Source organism: Eriocheir sinensis, chromosome 32 (genome assembly GCF_024679095.1).
Source record: "Eriocheir sinensis breed Jianghai 21 chromosome 32, ASM2467909v1, whole genome shotgun sequence".
Classification (NCBI taxonomy): Eukaryota; Metazoa; Arthropoda; class Malacostraca; order Decapoda; family Varunidae; genus Eriocheir; species Eriocheir sinensis.
In genome coordinates, this window is record NC_066540.1 from 15764377 (window position 1) to 15784133 (window position 19757).

A 19757-nucleotide genomic window follows, 5' to 3' on the forward strand; every position below is an offset into this window, starting at 1 on the left:
GAGACCCTACCGGTGTTATAGGCATCATCTGAAAAATAAAATACTCAACATCTTTCAACTTAAAACCCTCGCTACATTAATTACAAGACTCTAGGCTGGACGCTACAAAACGCTTACTAAGGTTGGTATTATAAGATACTTTCGCTTCTCACATCAACTATTTCTAAAGATCAAAGAGGGGGTCAGTCGGGTTCTAATGAGTGTTTCCTTTGGTTCACGGTACAGAAGAAGGGTCAAACTTACACCAGGGTCATAAAACTACTCCTGGAAATGCATACAACTCCTACGAAAGCCTTTTCAAATATGTGTTCTTAGGCGACGGAATGTCTAATGATACAACCCTTAAGCTCAGATTTTGCGATCATTTCTGAATGTTGCAGGAGGCAGTGTCCTTCAATGCATCAAAAACTCAATTTTTCCATCTGTTATCGCAACACAACCTTCCAAACACTTATCCCCTATTCTTCAGTAACACTCGGCTATCACCTTCTACATAGTATAGAAAAAAAAATATATAGAACCAATAGTGTAAGAGAGAGAGAGAGAGAGAGAGAGAGAGAGAGAGAGAGAGAATATTAATATACAGAATAACTTAATAAACATAGACACACAAGCACATAAGAGAAGCATTCTCAACAAAACAAGGATAGTATGCAGGAAGTTAAATCGTTAAGTGTGTATTTGTTATCGCACTGCATCCTCGTTCTCGATGACACTTGCGCCTTGTCAATATGGGGAGACTTTTTATGCGGTTCTCGATTGTAATTGCTCGCTGGACAAAGGTATTCGGAGTCATTGACGTTTATTGACATTCCGGTTGCGTTTCGTTAAAGTGATATTGCAGTCATTAATTTTGCGTGAGAAATGTTTTTACCTGAGAGGCTGGGAATTACTGCCTTGCCACGCTGTCATCATACAATTTTAATGGCTTGGACACAGATCGTGGAGAAACGTTTTTTTTTTTTGTGTGTGTGTATGTATGTGTGTGAGTTGACAAGGGAGAGGCATATGTGTGTGTGTGTGTGTGTGTGTGTGTGTGTGTGTGTGTGTGTGTGTGTGTAGATAAGACAGCAGCAGGGCGGCGATCGGGCATGTTTCAACGAAGAATTAACCACATCAGGGGGCAGGGTGGAGGGAGGGCGGGGGACATGCCGGCACGATGCTCCATTAATTACTTATCATAGTCATAGTTGCTTCAGTGACCACAGAGGCCAGCTGGCACTGCATTGGGTTATAGCTCGATAAGACTGAGCGAGCAAATGGACATTATTACACCGTGAAACCTGACCGTGAGATAACCAGGCGCACGTATAAAGAGCAAATATAGTAAGGGCTGCAGACATGGACGTGACTATCAATGCGTGCTGCGGGTATGCACTGAATACATCAATGGATTAAACCCTTGTCTGCGGATTTCCTGCAAGAAGACCTCACCAAGCTACAGGAATGGAACAAAAAGTGGCTGCTACAATTCAAGGAAGAAAAATGTAAAGTCCTGCACCTTGGGAGGGATATCCAGCATGCCAATACCACATGGGAAACACTCCACTATCAACCACAGAGGCAGAGAAAGACCTGGGAGTGTATGTTACCAGGCTACCATTGAAGGCCAAATCCAGCATACCAATACCACATGGGAAACACTCCACTATCCACCACAGAGGCAGAGAAAGACCTGGGAGTGTATGTTACCAGGCTACCAGTGGAGGCCAAATCCAGCTAGCATACCAATACCACATGGGAAACACTCCACTATCAACCACAGGGGCAGAGAAAGACCTGGGAGTGTATGTTACCAGGCTACCAGTGAAGGCCAAATCCATGTCAATCGCAGGGGACGGGTTAAAGGGAAATAAAGTGGGCAAGGCTTATCATAACAGCAATCACGGGAACAAACCACGCTGACAGTCACTGGAAATAATAAAAGAAAGTTCTGGTGGTTAGTAGTGAGGGTGGGGGTTATTGATGGTGGTGTGGGTAGTCATCGTAGAATTAGAATACTGATAGTCTTCTACCTCTTAAATTCCGTCGCGATGTGATAAACTCGATTTGAATCATTTAACAATCAAGATCATTTAATCCCTTCCCGAATATCGATTTTCCTTAGAGGTTTTTTTTTTAGTAAACAACCTTGAGTGGAGGAGAGCAAGAGGACGCCCACGCAGCTCATGGAGGAGGTTATAGTCTTCCAAATATGTCGAGGCCGGTCTGACGTACGCTCCCGCGGGTCCTTTCCCCCCCTCTGCTTTGCCACACAGTCCAAACACCTATCTCTTCCTCTCATATGTAAGCTACAGGTATCATTTGAGACGAAAAAAATAGGTGTTGGGACTGTGTGGCAGAGCAGAGGGGAGAAATAGACCCGCGGGAGCCAACGCCAAAATGGGCTCGACAATTTGGTTTCCCTATAGTTGATCGAACTCTTCTGGATGGGCTTGAGATGGGAACAGAGGATGCATGGAGGCTTGTTCGGGGAGACCTTCGGAAGTGGGGGTGGGTGAGTGAAGCAATGCGCCTCCTTGGGTATGTTTCTTGTTAATTAGTTAGTGTGTGTGTGTGGAGGTGGGTAGGTATGTGTGTGGGGGAGTGAGTTGGTGGATAGGTGGATGTATTTTGTCTGGGTATGTAGGAGAGCACACGAGTAGCACACAGATTATTGTACTTGTATGTATTTAGTAAGTAGCGGACTTTTTTTTTCATTATTGTTTTCTTTTTCTTTTTTACGCCCTTGCTCTGTCTCCTCTGCTGTAAAAAAAAATATTTATTCGTTTCTTTTCTTTCCTTCCTTTCTACCTCCCTTTCTTTCCTCCTGAGATTCATTTTATTTACCTTCCTTTCTTTCACTTGTTCTTTCTTTCCTTCATTCCTCCTTTCTTTCCGTCACGTCTTCCTTTCTCATTCCATCTTTTCTTCCATGAGTACTATTGAAGAAATGCCTGTGATTGACTGACCCCCTTACACAGTAGCAACAACTAAGCACATATACACAGTCCCACACATATATTTTGGGGTTGTCAAGGACGCCATAAATCGGAGGCATTATTTAAATCTGAGAATCCGTTACCGGCGCTTAACTGAAGAACCCCCCCAACTCCCCGTCCCCCCCCCCCCCCCCCACTCCCCCCACCCCCCTTCGACGCCTTCAACACATCAGCTTTCACCCCTCACCGTCCCCCTGTTAAGTTTTATAATCACTAGATGCCACAGTCATCATCTTTAGAGGCGGTAATGAGAGGCGCGGGCTGGCAGGACCGGCATTAAATGAGGTTGAATAAATTTACGGATTAGTGAGAACGTGAGAAGAAAAACAAAGGAAGGCGTCCAGGACCAAAATGCGCCTTGAAACATATGATGATGATGATGATGAGAGAGAGAGAGAGAGAGATGACAGACAGATAGGCAGACTTTTAGGCAAACACAGAGAAACAGACACACAGACAAATAGAGAGAGAGAAGAGAAATAACAAAGGAAAGAAATTTTGAATAATGAATAGGAGGAAGGGAAAAGTAAATCAAGAGAACAAGCAAACAAGCAAAAATAAAGCGATGGATATTTTTGGGGAAAGTCTGAAAATAAAAACAAGTATACATTTATTGTTTGACATCTCCAGTATAATTCAATCAAAAGAAGAAAGAAATGAGGAAGAGAAAAATATGAAACAAAGCACAGGCAACATGTTTGAAACAGGCGAAGTTAAATGATTGCGAAAAGAATGGAGAGTTGGAAAGTTTTGTTTAGTCGGCGCAACATCTGTGGTCATATGCCGGAGAGAAACAGAAGGGGAAGGAATTATAGGAGAAGGGAACAGACCCCAGGAGACGGGACACAGCCCCCGATTAATACCTGGTACCCATTCACTGCCGGGTGGACAGGGGCGTAGGGTAACGGAAAAGCCGCCCAAATTTTTCCACTCCGCCCGGGGATCGAACACGGGCTCTCTCGGTTGTGAGCCGAGTGTGCTAACCACTGCACCACGAATCCCCCTGAAAGGAACGGAATGAGACAAATTGCACTCAACCTGCCTAGAATGCCTCCCCCCACTAAAAGCGTCAGCCTCAAAACTCACTCAACGTTGTTTAAAAGTAAGTCTCTCCTCTTGAAGCACGGAGCCTAAACGGGAACCTCGCTCTCAGGAACACTTGTTATTCCCCGCCGTTTTCCTGAGCGAGGCAAAACAAAGGCGAAGCTGAGATAAAAGGAAAAGTTATGTGACTCATGCATCTCTAATTACCCTCTTAACTGACTTGAGGACAGACCGCAAAAAATGCCCGAGGAGGAAGCGCTCACCCACCAGTCCCGTCCCCTCCCCCTGTGTCCCTCATTTCCTTTTTATATTATAATACACCCACTCATCTCTCTCTCTCTCTCTCTCTCTCTCTCTCTCTCTCTCTCTCTCTCACACACACTAAGGAAGAGAGAGAGAGAGAGAGAGAGAGAGAGAGAGAGACACACACACACACACACACACACACACACACACACACACACACACACACACACACACACTAACAAACACAAACATACAGCTTATCAAAGAAATGTTAAAACTCACGATAAAATGTTATAGAATTCGCGAAATACGAACAGAAGAAAGTAATAACATAATAATTCAATAGGCAATAAAATACACAGACAAACACACACTCACACATCGTCACCTTCGTAAGCAAACCGCCTATGTCAACATTTTCTACTTTACAGGAAATCAGAAAAGAACTGTCATCATCTCATTTGGCTTAACATTTAGGCAGAAATGAGAAGGCCAATTCTAGAACACTCAAACCCTGAATAACGAAGGAAACTCTACAAAAATGGGCGTCACGTGTTTAAAAATTGATGTAGACAAGAACCTGGAAATCGCTGAAAAATGACTTTGGCGATTATTTTATGAGGGTGACGATATTAGGAAAGCTTCAGGAAAGGAAAGGCGCACAGCTTTTTCTTGGAAGAGGTAGGCAGTGTTATAGCCTCTGTAATGCAGGTTGGGATGCCTCAGCCTGAATTTCCGGGAGTCGGGCTCGTCTGAACCCTCAGGAAGAATACTTGTCGTCTAGTAGTTTATGACGAGACACAAATCGAGCGTTTCACGTACATAACTCTGTAACCCATTCCCTAAACACACACACACACACACACACACACACACACACACACACACACACAAGCATACATCTACTCATATTAAGCAATTTCTCAAAACCAAACACAAATTTATGGATTTACTTGTTTATGGTAAAATTGATGAAATACTGGGCATACGAGCTTAACTCAATACTAAAACATATATATAAATAAGTAAGAAAAATGTATGCACACACACACACACACACACACACACACAGCTGCAACATTCATCTCCGTGAAGGTCCCTTTACCGCCAGTCTACGCAGATGCCCACGTACCCAACAACGGTGCCACTCTGACCACCCGAGGCGAATGACGCGTGGGTGGAAAAACCTTCACGACGGACGACTGCAAAGCCATTCTAAAGGACATTGACAAGATCATCCCATGGTCTAAAATGTGATATAGGTTAGGTTATTATTATTATTTTTTTTTAAGTTCCGCCTATGGCGCCAGTAGGTTTTCTTTGTGGGACCTGGTGGTAGGCTCCAGCCCGTTATTGCGCAGGCAAGTGTTTGTCGTGGTGCCATCTTGTTCGACTCATGCTGCCCACCGAGCTCATCTTTGATCATTGAGAGAATCTAAAGTCCGGTTGACAGATGTTCTTTAGGACAGCAAGTGGGTAGTATTAGGGCACTCGGCGATGACTGAGAGATTATCAGCGTGTTTGTAACTTTGGAAGGGCCACGGCCAACAGAAGAGAGACGGTCCAACCGCGCGCAGCATTGTGATGTCAGATGACGTCAGCGGAAGTCGTCGAGAGAAAACGGATGATTTTGTAGCGTAAACTATTCTCTCTCTCTCTCTCTCTCTCTCTCTCTCTCTCTCTCTCTCTCTCTCTCTCTCTAAAAAACGGTTTACGTTTCGAGCTCTAGCGACGAAACTACTGAAAGTAGGGAAATGTTATGCATTATACTGGAAAGCACATTGGTAGGGCTAAAGTATTTGTAAAATGCGTGTTTTGAAATTCTCAAAAAATGAGTGGGTTTCAAGGTTAGGAACTCATAAATAGTTTTTCGTCATTTTTTGCGAATTTATTCGATTTTTTTACGACTTTCGAGTCGGTTTTTGAGCCCGGTCGCTTATTAAAAAATATAGCGCTTTCATTTTTCCGTCGATTGATACCAAAAACATTTCTGTAGCCCCAGAAATAAGGGAGTTATGGCGACCCGCACCAAAGCGGTTGATTTTCCAAAATTCGCGGCTTAATGACAAGGGCTGGGGCAAGTTTCCGGTCCATAGTGTATATATATATATATATATATATATATATATATATATATATATATATATATATATATATATATATATATATATATATATATATATATATATATATATATATATATATATATATATATATATATATATATATATATATATATATATATATATATATATATATATATATATATATATATATATATATATATATATATACCGTAAAACGGCGTAATTTGGGACAATTTTTGGTAATTTTGGGATTATGAACGAAAAAATTATGTGAAAATAAACATTTTAATGGTTTGGATTGCAGAATATAGGGTTAGCTAAGCTGCCAAAGCTTATCAAAATAAAAGGAATCTTTCCTATTTTTCTCAAATTTTTTAATGCCCGTCCCGAATTACCCCTTACTTTGGGGTATATTGCGACGGCTAGCAGTATAATGGAAAAAAAAACATATCAAAAATGACCTTCACAGACAAAATTAATATATATCACAACTTTAGAAAAAAGTACATACCAAAACCAAATCAACGCATCAGCAATCTGCCAAAACAGTCTTTGAATGAGAGAACACCTTTATTAATCATTGGTTTCTCAAATTCAAGCACGATGTCATCGCAACTGGTTTCATATTTGTCTCTGTTCTCTGGATACTTGAAGGCTACAAAGCCTTGCACTGACTTGTGTAACTGAGTTTTTCTCAAGCAATCACCTTTTCTTTGCACTGGGGACTGGAGGTGTTTCTCTAATTGTTTTAAGTCCCTCCAACACCAGGTCAGAAACATGTTCTCTTGTCTGTAGGACCGATGGTTCTTCGTTGGATATTTTTCTTATGATCTTGTCTGTATCTATTGGAAAATTCCCAGATTCTTTAAATGCACTTTTTACAAGATCTGTCACATCTCCCAGTTGGTCTAGTAAATTGCTCAACAAGTGAGGGAAATGTTGCTTGAGTAGGGTGGTAAATTTCCTCCCTAGACTCAGCTTTCAGTCTGTGAGAACTTTGTACCACTTCCTCTATATAACACAACGTCAAGGGGCTAAATATACTAAAAAATCTAAGAAAAGCGCTTTTACGTCATCCCGTCCCAAATTACCCCGTGTCTGTTCTGAAGCATTTTTCACAAAATTCGTTCAGCTCAGATCCGTAAAACTTGTCTGCAAACTTACCTCATAGGACAAGGATTCTGGCCTCTAAGTTTCTGGTCTGCATCTGTACAACAAATCGTGTAGAAGAACTAAAGTGTTTCCTTCATGCAGAGGGTGGGTTTAAAGGTCGACCTTTAAAGGGCAGAATGTGGAAGGACATTTAAATTTTGAAGTTTTACTTTTTAAAAAAAATTAGGGAATTTTGAACCCTACCCTCTACATGTCCTAAAGTAAAGGTTTTAAGGATTTGGAATCCTCTAATTAATCACTTACATAATTAATTCAGGCGTCCCAAATTACCCCGAATGTATATATATATATATATATATATATATATATATATATATATATATATATATATATATATATATATATATATATATATATATATATATATATATATATATATATATATATATATATATATATATATATATATATATATATATATATATATATATATATATATATATATATATATATATATATATATATATATATATATATATATATATATATATATATATATATATATATATATATATACATATATATATATATATATATATATATATATATATATACACACACACACACACACACACACACACACACACACACACACACACACGCGGCATAAGTCAACTTGTAATGTTCATTCCTCACTTACCTTCACAAAAGCGCGACACACAAACAGAAAACGTGATGAGGAGGACGAGCCCTGCTCTCAGCCTGACATGTGACCACCTTACGCTTTGCATTTTGGTCACCTGAGCTTTTGCTTAAAAGCTTCCAGTGATGATTGACGATCACGGCCCCGGACACACACTGCCTTACAAAGGCAACGGTGTTGGTGAGCCACCTGGTTCCCTTCCGTAGTGAGTCCCCCGAGTGCTTCTTAAAGTCGTAATCAGACGCTCGACACCCTTTAATTACAGCATTACATATTCATCTGATCCTTTTATCAGCACTTCCGAATTTTCTAAGGAAAATGAAATTTCTAGTTCACTCTTATGTATGGCTTAATGACAACTGTTCTAATCAGCCATTTGGTACACCTTTTCACTATAAAATTTAGCGGCATTCAGTCACTCGTAAGAGCTCAGAAAAGCGCACACCACTGCCATCCGCACATCATTTTGCTCTTCTGCTTTCACAGGTGCCGTGTCATACGACCACTGGCTGAGATGCAGACACATAACGCTGGACGGTCCTCACCCACCCGAGGTGCCAGAAACACTGGCCACGAAAAGCAGCCAAAGCAGCGAGCGGCAGCTGCCCCTCCTCCTCCCCGCCGCCCTCCCTCGCACCCCCTGCGCCGCCAAGCTATTTTAACGCCCGCGCATGCGCTCCAGATCAATAGACAATGTACGGTAACACAGAATACTTGGTAATGTTTACTTCTCAAGGCAAAGGCAGGAACGATGACTAAATGATACAGCAGATAATATATAACACAACGGAGACATAACAGTCCTCTAAAAGAGGGAAACATTATGATGCCGAATTAATAATGTTGAGTGGTATGCTGAGGGTCGTGACTCACTAATCCTTCATAGAATCTAAATTCAACAGGTGTGTGAAGGTAATCGTGCTCAAACATTTATGAGCACGTGGATATCCTGAAGAATAAGGATAAAAAGAAGAGGCGAAATACGTTGTATTTATTGAAAGGTACTGTAATACTATAAACCATCAACTGATACAGTGGTATAAGAAAAATGTTTGACCTTTCCTCACGCGTGGAAGATTCTATTACCTAAAGCTAAAGCGCAGGGGCCTTTTCTTCAAGTTCGGATTAGGTCTCGGAAACACTTGATAGGTTTTCATGTATTTTTTATTTATTTTATTTTATTTATTTATTTATTTATTATTTTTTTTGTGCGTGTGTGTGTGTGCTATCAGTGTCCACTAGATGAATCCCATTGTTGGCTTCGGTCTCAGCCCAGACAAGCACAGGTGGAAAAACAAGTCTGCTCAAAGGGTGAAATTCTAAATTCGTTTGGCTTCTCTTCACGCGAAGATTTTGTTTTCTTAAAGTGAAGAGTCATTTTGTTCTAGGTCTTCAGCGGGTCGCTCTTCACTATGTAGTGAAATAAGAGGGCGGCGCTTACCCGGTGGGCGGAGACAGCCATGTTACGTACAGCCAAAATATTGAATTTCTGGCGCACAAATCGTGGGCGTAAATCAGTTTGTCTGTCTTATTCCTTCCATATATCACGTGTTTTTAATTATTCAACTACTGCAGTATATGCAGTATGAATTGTATGCACAGGTTTTATAGAAAAACACGAGCATTTCCTTGTCCTTACTCCGCTGAAAATAAATATTCCACACCCGCCTCGATCCCTTACACTTCCTCTGTTTCATGTTCATTATACGTTAACCATGCTCTACCTTACTCTTAATGTAGAAACATGTTCAGCCTTCAATGTAGAGCTTCTAAGATTTTTTAAACAATCACAATGAGCAAACAAAAGGCAGCATTAGGGCAGGAGGGGAATAACTTACCCATATGTAAATAACATGGCAATATTTGAATCGACGTCAGCCATCCGTGTCACACAAGCATGGTTGTCTTTGTTAGAACTATATCAACCAGTAGATGAAGAAAATGCGTATGTAGGTCAGGCAAATTATTACTGAGAAGAGTTGGTTACATGATTTGTGGGGGAGAAATATTGGGGAGTGGTGGAGAGTGTTTGGTCACCAGAGATAACAATTAAAAGAGACATACAAAAGTGGAACAAATAATCGCAGATAACTCCTGTAATATATATATATATATATATATATATATATATATATATATATATATATATATATATATATATATATATATATATATATATATATATAGATATATATATATATATATATCAGAGGTCACAAGACTCTTGATGCGTTGGTGATCAGCATTTCTACAAAATATCAAAATGTTGGCTCGAACGTCAGTGAAATGTTTCCAGGCGGAAGGAAAGACAGATGTTGAAAAGCATTGGCAAAGGAGTTCGAGCGGACAGGATATGAGAACAGTATATAGTCGGATGCCGAATGCCGAATGGATTGGAGGTATTTTAATTGAATTCTGTGTTGAATTAGAGGTGAATTTTCTGAGATAGTTTAAGCAAAGAGTTTCAGCTTAAAATAACAAATGTAATATCAATAATGATATAAAAAGTAAAGAGATGGAAAAGACGAAGCTTTTTTGAGGGGCCGGGTGACCAAACTCCATAAGTAGAATTGGAGTTACCAAGATTTTTACATTTTATCTTAATACATGGACGAATTTTCGGAAAGGCGTTAATAAATTTGGCACGATTTCCGGCAGAAATATTGTGACTTCTTAGACGAAAGGCTTAGATATCTCTTGTGAAATGCCTCTATCTTTGGTGGCATGTGAATAAGTGTGACTGAACCAGTGCGTTTTAGCATGAGCTGAGAAAGTGTGTGCAATGTGTGCCGACATCGCAGTGACCTCTGTCATGCGCCGGGCACACGATGTATCTGACATAGAAACAATTATAATCATTCCACGAGAAAGTAGATGCTCTCGGCATGATCTCTAATGATAGACTACTTATAGGCTCATAGTGAGGATGGCGTATACCCCTTAACAGTAAGTGTTGCAAACACACAAAATATCGGGGTAGCACATCACTCAGGGCTTCAGTGGGACAAAATTGAAAATAGCGCTCATAAGGGTCGCTTAGCTGTCGCCCACTAAGCAGCTCAATGAGACTCAAAGTACTAAGTTTTCGGGTTAAGGAGAGCTAAGCTGTAGGCTTGTTCATCAGGCTGATCTGTGACAGAGGATGAAAGCCGAGCTGGTGATGAACATGGAATTCTTCTCAGGTAAAAATTTCAGAGAAGGCAGCTGAGTCAAAATGTATATTACTTTAGATTGGAATTATTCAAATAGTGAAAGAAAAATTAGTAGATAAAAATAGGTGAAAGATAAACAACAGACATACTTAGTAATAGAATGACAAGTCTTGGCCAGATGGTAGAAAAAAAATCAGGAATATATTTCGTGGGCACAGGAGCAAGTAATGCCTTTAGCTTACTCAGACGCACCATCCAGCTTTGAACATGAATTTAAGGATAAACTAAGAAAGAATAAATATTACTGTCAATAGCCTCATAAATCTGTGGTTTGGTTAAAGGAGAAGATGGAGTTTAGAGTAGGAAAGATGGTGTTCCACAGAATGAAAATTAGAACAAAAGCAGCGAATGTTAGAAATTAAAGGTTAGAGGATTTTTCAAGACACTTCTTTGGGTCGCCACCATGAGATTAGAAGACTGTTTTATTCTTTTTCTTCTTCACCATAGAACGATTTGTCTTTAGAGAGCATGCTGAACTAGTCTCTGGTGTTCTGAGACAGATCGAGTCGACAGAAAATGAGGGCACGGGAGTCTGATAGGCCTGCACTACCATCACGCCATCCATATTACTTCAGCGGATGTAACTTACGCCTTGGGTTTGAGACGACCAGATAAACAACACATCTCATCCATCTTAGCAGGATCAGAACAAGATTTTACATTGCCCCGAGGTAAATAGGCCACAATAACATTTTATTTCAACCTCTGACAATTGCTACTTTATAGGCTACATAAGTTCCCTAATTGCGGATAGTGGCATAAGAGTTGCATGCATTGTTTTTGTTTATTGTCTTTATAGTTCAGCAGCCATTCATAATGATGGTACCTTCTCGAACTGCCTGTCACACGGAAAAGGATTTTTTGTTGTTGTTTTGTTTTGTTGTTGGTGCGTGGTTCCTGAACAATTTGAAGCACCTCAGTCCTGCCAGGACGACCAGCAGCCGGTGTAGGTGGCCCAGGGCTGATGACAGGCAGAGAGATCGCTGGCCACCGCATCATGGACCCACGGCCCCTCCGCCTCCCACGAGCCCAGGTAGTTGGCATGGTAGGGTGGCGGAAGACAGGTGTGGCCTCCGGACAGCCCGCCACTCACGACGGTCGTTGAGTCACTAAATAGAGATGTTGAACCGTCTTCTGAAGGCATTCCTGCTGAGGCAGCTGAGTTATTGTCGAAAGTGGGGGCGTGCTGAAGCGTGGGGGCCCTTAGCTGAGCAGCAAGCGTGTATGGAGTAGTATTGGCCGACAGGGTACTCAGCTTGGAGCGCAAATGCCGCACGGCGGGAGGCTGCTCCCCCATCAGTAAGGCTGTCTCGCTTGAGACCACACCAGGGTACAGGCGCGCACGCATCGGCCACTTCTGGAAAGTTGTGTGAGCATGTAGAGCAGTAGTTCCCAAAGTGGGCGGTACCGTCCACCAGGGGGCGATAGAAAGATCGGTGGGCGGTGAGGGAAAAAGGGACGATTAAGGGGCGGCGGGGTGGCATTAGAAATAATAACTTGTTTTACAAAATTTGTTACAAATACTAAAGGTAAGCTAAAATACATGTAAAATATACATGTTTTTGTTTAATCTTGTTTTCAATTTGCAGCATAGCAGACACCGAGAAAGGGGTGTGTGTTCGCATGTGTGTGTGGGGGTAGGGTGAGGTGGGGGGGGCGATAGGAACTCACCCGGGAGCCAAGGGGGCGCCAGGCTGGAAAAGCATTGATGTAAAGGAATCAGTATAAGAAAAATGCTAAAAAAGCAAATAAGAAAAAAATCCTCGAAAATTTAATTGATTTTCCGTTGTCTCTGAGAACATTATGTTCAGGTAGCGCAGCTAAGCTGCCAAGCTTTAAGTTTACGTACAGTTCTTAGTATTTTTAATTATATTTTGAATACTGTTAGGACTATCTAGAATTCTTACTATATATTAAAAGTCGGTTCGACGAGAGCTGGCGGGCCTGATCCTTCAAGGATAGACTCACGGACTGGCATCATTGCTTGGGTGACGGTCTCTGGCTGTTGTTTACTTGGTCCAACTTGCCGTAGCCACTACCCAAGGAATGATACCAAGTCCGCGAGTCCATCCTTGAAGGAATAGGCCCGCCAGCCCTCGTGGAACCGACTATAGCCTACCTTATTGGTTATAACATTTATTATGTAAAATCAAGCGGTAAATAATTCATCCACAGATAAATCATGATTGTAATGAAAAACGAAGTGTTTCATATGGTAAATTATTATTATTATTATTATTATTATTACATGTGATCGCGAGGAACAAGAAGCCTACGTTATTTGCTGTGGTCAGAACTTTGAGCACAGAGGCCCCGTTGCGGTCACAACATAACGAGCGGCATGATGCTGCCTATCTTCAAAATTTTCATTATAAAGGAAAAGGCAAACTTGTAAATCACGATCCATCGACAGACATTTTCGCTGCCTGGCGGGTGTTTCGAGCAGCATTTTACCTCCCTCTAATCTGCCTCACCTTGACAGGATGCAGGAGTCCTTTCTGCGGGCCCCTTGCAGTGGGTTCCACCTTCGAGTGATGGATGGGCTGCTCGAAACCTGTGTGTTTGGCAGCTGTGGTGGTGTTGTTGTTATTGGAGTCGTGAATGGCGCGCAAGTCATCTTCCTGCAACAACTGTGACAGGTGGGAGATGTAGGTGGTCGCCAACACGAGGACATCCAGCTGGGAAGACGAATATGTCAAGGTTACTTGCCTTAGTTTCTATAAATGCTTGTTAATCTTATGAATAAATCAAGTTATCACACTGACACATGAAGTACTGCCACATCCCAACATTTTTTGCTGGGCCGCCTCACCTACTTTGGAAAGCTTAGTGTTGGGCGGCACAGAAGGGATGGCGCCTTGCAGCTCCATATAGGCTCTGCGCAGACTCTCCACACGGGTCCTCTCCCGCAGGGCGTTTTTAGAGGTAACTGTTGACAGGAACTTCACTTATGAAAATTATGAACATACTCTAGTTGTGCAGTAAATAGCTATTTTAATTTCTTCTAATTTGCCATTTAATTCATCTTTGAACAATGAGTGAAGATCTCAAAATCATGATCAAAACTAATGCGTAGCGACATTTCTCCTTTCGAATACCATCAGTCGATAAGTGTTGTTACCCACTATCTCAGCTAAACTCACACACACTCACGAATGATCACCGTTCCTTACCTATCCCCGCTGCCTCGCCGGAGTGGGTTACCGCACTACACGGCAGCAAGGGAGACATCGGGTCGTGTCCTCTACATCCGCTTCTCTTGGCCGGACCGCTTGTCCCTGCAGGAAGAGATTTATCTACTTATCTGTACCCTGGTGTTGCTTATCTATAAAACATAAATATTTCCCTGCATTTTAGTCGTGCTCTTAACCTTTTATATTCCAATTGCTCACCCGTACTTTGAAGATTTTTGATTTTGGGAATTGTTGATTGATTGATTGATAGTTTATTGTTGCAAGTAAACAACAAAGGAGAAGGGAGGAGCATGCCGTCCCTACCCCCAGACAGTACAGAGTGTGATTATACAACTAAGGATACATGTGTAAGTAGCACCAGGAAACTAAAAAGATTGCTGAGAAACGATCGATGATGCCGAAGTGGTGAAGACGGTGGTTCATATACACAAAACTGAAAATTGCCACAATGTCCATCTCCATGTTCAATGCCTTAGAGTTTATGACATGTATTCCATAACTAGGAAGAGATCGATCACACTCTGACTACTCCGTGAAGTAGCTGTGAAAAGTGATGCGGGTTATCAGTTCATTGTCCCCAACTGCAGTTCAGCCGGGACCCGAGTGCCTGGAACACGCTGGAGCGATAACCGTCATACCAAAAAAGCGTCGCTGTAAATGTCTCAATGTCTTATACACACACTTGCACATATTGACTTCTGTTTCTGGTTTTATAATAATTTTCTTAATCTCATTCATTCCAGCAAAAACATGCAAACAACTACTGAGGTATGTAGACCCCTGAAGCCACACACACACACACACACACACACACACCTTTGAGTGACGTCTTGCCGACCCTCTTCGGGCGCCCCTCCATCCCTCGTGGGCGCCGGCGTGTGGCGCAAGAGAAATACAGCGAACTTTCAATTAAATCCACGCTTCAGCCAATCACACAAGAACATTGTGACGGGAAAACAAAACTGATGCTCCAAGTACTCAGAGCATGTTCCGATAAGCTTCATTAAGATTTATAGATTATTTTTTTCTATGAAGTTACTGTTTAGGATGAAAAGGTGATTCACAGAGCCCTCGATCGGCAACCCACGATCACCACCGCTGCCTTCAAAATACTGCTGCCTCAGCCTATCCTCTCCTTATGTCCAGGCACTCGCTGGCCACGTTTAGTCACCGGTCAGAGTCATATTTCGTGAAGGGAGGGAGGAAGTGTAAGCGACCGGCAGAGAGGTCAGGGGAAAAGAAGGAAGTAGTTTAAATTTACTGTCTGAGGAAGAGTAGGGAGGGGAAGCAAATTGTAAACTTCTGTAATGTAACATATTTTGGAGTCACATTGAATATATTTCAATTACTTAAATATCCATTATAAATGAAAAGGGAGAAAATTTCCAATAGCCAATCACATCCCGGATCTGAGCACATTCGAGCGTGACTCGGAAACCCCATATGCACGACACATAATAGCCAGATAGGGGTAGGGGGCTCGAGGGCCAACACACACACACACACACACATTTACATCGATATTCAAACCTATGTCCCAGACTATATAGGTGGTCTATCCTTAAATCTATGTGAAATTATATTAATCAAATGACACCAAAATTTTGAACTTCTACTTTGGTAAATATTAAGTTGAAGGAAGTGTCGGTAGAGCTTGTTTTTATAGGAGTTAATCGTGTTGCACTGGACCACTGAAGGTGGGAGTTTATTTAATCATCGCACTACAACGTCGATGAGGAAAAATTTGGTGCAGTCTGAATTTACTTGTTTACATTTAAGTTTTGTGCCATTATTTCTCGTTCACAAAGTGTTATCGAATAGCCTATCATTTTTTTATTTATTTGTCCACATTCGTAAAGCCATTAAGTAGCTGTTGGAAAGCATTCAATCAGATTTCCTCGGGGGCGACGTTTAAGAATTGAGAACCTTTCGTCGTAAGGTTTCTTGCGCAAGGAAGAAATCATGTTTGTTGCCCGACATTGAACACTTTAAAATTTTGCTTGGTGGGGAGACTAAAACTGAACCGCATATTCCAAGTGGTGTCTGACTAAACTATTGTAAAGCGGGAGTATCACCTCTTTATTTTTTAATAAAAGTTTCTTTTAATAAAGTTAAGCATTATATTCACTTTATTTGCTGCGTCAATCCATTGCTGTGAGAATTTGAGGTTTGACGCGATTCTGGCACCTAGGTCCTTAACGCAATGAACGCTTTTGAGTTTAACTCCTCACATTTCGTAATCGAACCTCTTATTTCTTGTTTCAACTTGATGAACCTGACACTTACCTATATTAAAGAGCATCTCCCATCTCAGACCAAGCTGAAATTTTATGAAAATCTTCTTGGAGGCTTTGTCTGTCGTAATTCGTTAGTGAGGACCGGTTTTAGGTACTACGTAGCAGCGTCGTTCCTCGCTCCAAACCCACTTGGGCTGGCGCTAAGTAGCATGGGATATACTTTGTCTGGTCCTGGGCTTTTACTTGTTTTCAGTGATTGGGAAGCATGTAGGACTTCATCGGTAGTTATTACAAAGTTAGGCAATGCATGAATGAGATTTACGTTAGTACTATTGTCGTTCCTGGTGTTGGTGATAGTGACGGAAACACTGCTAGTATTAAATACCGAGGAAAAATAATTGTTTAATTAACCCTAAACTGCGGGACCATCTTGAAGAAAACGTCCGTCAGTGCGGCTTATAATAGCCTCAGAACGACTATTTCAAATTGGTACTTAACCCATATCAATCATATCATATGAATGTGCAGACGACAATTATTATTTTTTTCAATGAAACCGTGAATGTGATCTGTTGGTTTACTCATAAGATAAAGATGATAACTAAACATGACAAATATCTGTACTTATCTGTATCTATTTGTGTCTTGAATAAAAGATAAAATAAAATAATATGTGAGTAATACCCATCCAACCTCCATGGAAATACCACACACCGCAGTTTGACGAGTGGGTTTTTGCCAATACTGGGCAGGGCCTCTCCTCCCATCCTACCTCCATGGTCACTACACACACACACACACACACACAGGTTAAATATCGGAGGGGTGGTGGAGGCGCGTGGACAGCGGGTTTGAGTGGCTCGGGTGACGCTCAGGGCTTACCCATCAATCAGTCGGAAGGCCAGGCGAGATCAGGTTACGAGAAGCCGTATCTGGTAACGCCAAGCGAAGTAAGGAAAGGATTAGCCCCGTTCACACTATGCCGACTCTGGACCACGACTACCCACGACTCTATAGGGTACACGAGGTCTTGGGTGTTGATGTGAAAGGGTCGGGCGTGTCTTGAAAGAGGTCTTGAGACTGTTGCCGAATGCTGCGCCGACGTCGTAACGGGAGTCTGGAAACTAGTTGGCCGAATATCCCAGACAGTCGACAAGACACCAAGACCCCAATAACCCCCCCCCCCCCTTCTTGGAGCGTGGGAGCCAACTTGTCAAATGGAAAAGTCGCTGGGTTGTCGTGGCCCAGAGTCGGCACAGTGGCCTTAGTCCTCTTCTAAACCTCTTAATCCTCTTCCATTTCCTCTTAATCCTCTTCTTCTGTACCATGAACCTAAAGAAACGCTCATTAGAACCCGACTGACCCCTCTTTGACCTTTAGAAATAACTGATGTGAGAAACGAAAGTGATCTAAACCTCTTCAGGGGAAATGGAAGAGGATTAACAGGAATTCAGAGGAGGATTGAGAGGTTTAGAAGAGGATTAATCCGCTTTTATTTCCTCTTGACCCTTTCCTTAGCTGTGACGCCGACGTCTGCGTCACGGATGGAAAGGGTTAACAGGAGCGCCCACAATGGACATGTTTCCGGTCAACATGCATATTTATATAAAATTCTGTCTGTATGGATAAAATAGGCCCTAAATTCAGCTTTGGTAATATTTTTTCTTCATGTAAAATAGTATATGTGGTATAAAATATGGATTAAAGTTGAGGAAAAATCACGTGACTTGGAAGCGGGTGCTGATTGGTCGTGACGTCACCAGGCACGTCGGGAGGCCGCCAACTTTGTGTTTCTCTGAGATTTCGGTTGGTATTAAAAGACACTTTCCCTTCTCACATCAGCTATTTCTAAAGGTCAAAGAGGGGGTCAATCTGGTTCTAATGAGTGTTCCTTTAGGTTCACGGTACAGAGGAAGGGTCACACTACCACCAGGGCTATAAAACTATACTCCTGGAAATGCCCACAACTCCAAAGAAAGGCTTGGCAAATTTGTGTTCTTGGGCGGCGGAATGTTTTATAATGCGACCCTTTGTGTTGTGGTGTATGTTTCTAGTGGCAAGCAATGCCTGGAGGCGTAACCCGCAGTCGTTGGTGCTTCGTGCCAATGTGCAAGAGTACGGACAAAAGTACTCCAGGGAAGATATTTCTGTCTGTGTTGGTGAATCCTGCAGTACGGAAAAATTGGTGGCTGGCTATTCGACGGCCGCTCCCAGTGTCCAAGTCTTATTAATTTGTACTGCTGTAAAGATCATTTCAACGTGAGTTATAATGTATACAGAACGCTATATTAGATCTATTGTATTTTCTAAGTGAAACCAACATATTTCTTCTCTGCCTTACTAAACATTTCGGCGCCTTCTCATTTGACAATGCTTCTGGGAGTTTTCCTTTTCTCCTTCTTTTCTTTTAGAAATAGCTGATGTGAGCTATGATTAATGTTTTTCCATACAGTCTCATTGTACTTACTGAAGAGATTAATTTCTTTAACAGGTGAGTAGACCAGGTGAGACTCTATAGTGTTGTCACAGAAAACATATTCTGAACAAAACAATAACTTTACCATTTCCTGATCATTTGTGCAAGTCAACATTGATAATTTTCTTTAGTTCCCCCTCGGACTAACTTTTAATCGTGAACTCTACTATCCTCTTTCCCTCTCTACTGTCACGTCCTCTGATTATAAAATAGTGGTCTGCATTCGTTTTCTTCTTATTCATCTTCAGGCGTTGATTCTCTCTCTCTCTCTCTCTCTCTCTGTCAAGAAACATATATACTTTCCAATATGTTCATACATACATCCTCTGAGAACCTATAGCCATTTATTCAAGAAGTTTTGAGGTACTCTACAGAGCAGAGGCGAATCGGTTGATTTCACTCCCATTTTAATAATATAACATTTCCAACACTCTTAAGGTGTTCAGTAAGCACATATTTATGTA

General features: G+C 41.6%; 2 protein-coding genes across 6 annotated transcripts in view; both read right to left on the bottom strand.

Moving 5' to 3' along the window:
* The window catches only part of LOC127006258 (zwei Ig domain protein zig-8-like), a 43248-nt gene extending 34379 nt beyond the window's left edge, over positions 1-8869 (bottom strand). Inside the window, exon 1 of one of the 4 annotated variants that reach the window (XM_050875896.1) lies at positions 8172-8869. In XM_050875896.1, the coding sequence (XP_050731853.1) occupies positions 8172-8262 (91 nt within the window). In that variant the 5' untranslated portion in view covers positions 8263-8869. The remainder of the gene's footprint in view (positions 1-8171) is intronic. The other 3 variants (XM_050875895.1, XM_050875898.1, XM_050875899.1) reach the window with 3 other exon arrangements.
* A 1542-nt stretch (positions 8870-10411) lies between these two features.
* On the bottom strand, positions 10412-15673 carry LOC127006479 (uncharacterized). 2 transcript variants are annotated; one of them, XM_050876420.1, is made up of 5 exons: positions 15397-15673; positions 14560-14664; positions 14203-14315; positions 13861-14016; positions 10412-12743 (listed from the first exon to the last, which is right to left on the bottom strand). In XM_050876420.1, exons 1-5 carry the CDS (start codon positions 15437-15439, stop codon positions 12303-12305), a joined length of 858 nt encoding a protein of 285 aa, XP_050732377.1. In that variant the 5' UTR covers positions 15440-15673; the 3' UTR covers positions 10412-12302. The 2 variants fall into 2 exon arrangements, with proteins under 2 accessions (XP_050732377.1, XP_050732376.1); XM_050876419.1 differs by having other exon boundaries at positions 13861-14064.
* Between the last annotated feature and the right edge of the window lie 4084 nt (positions 15674-19757).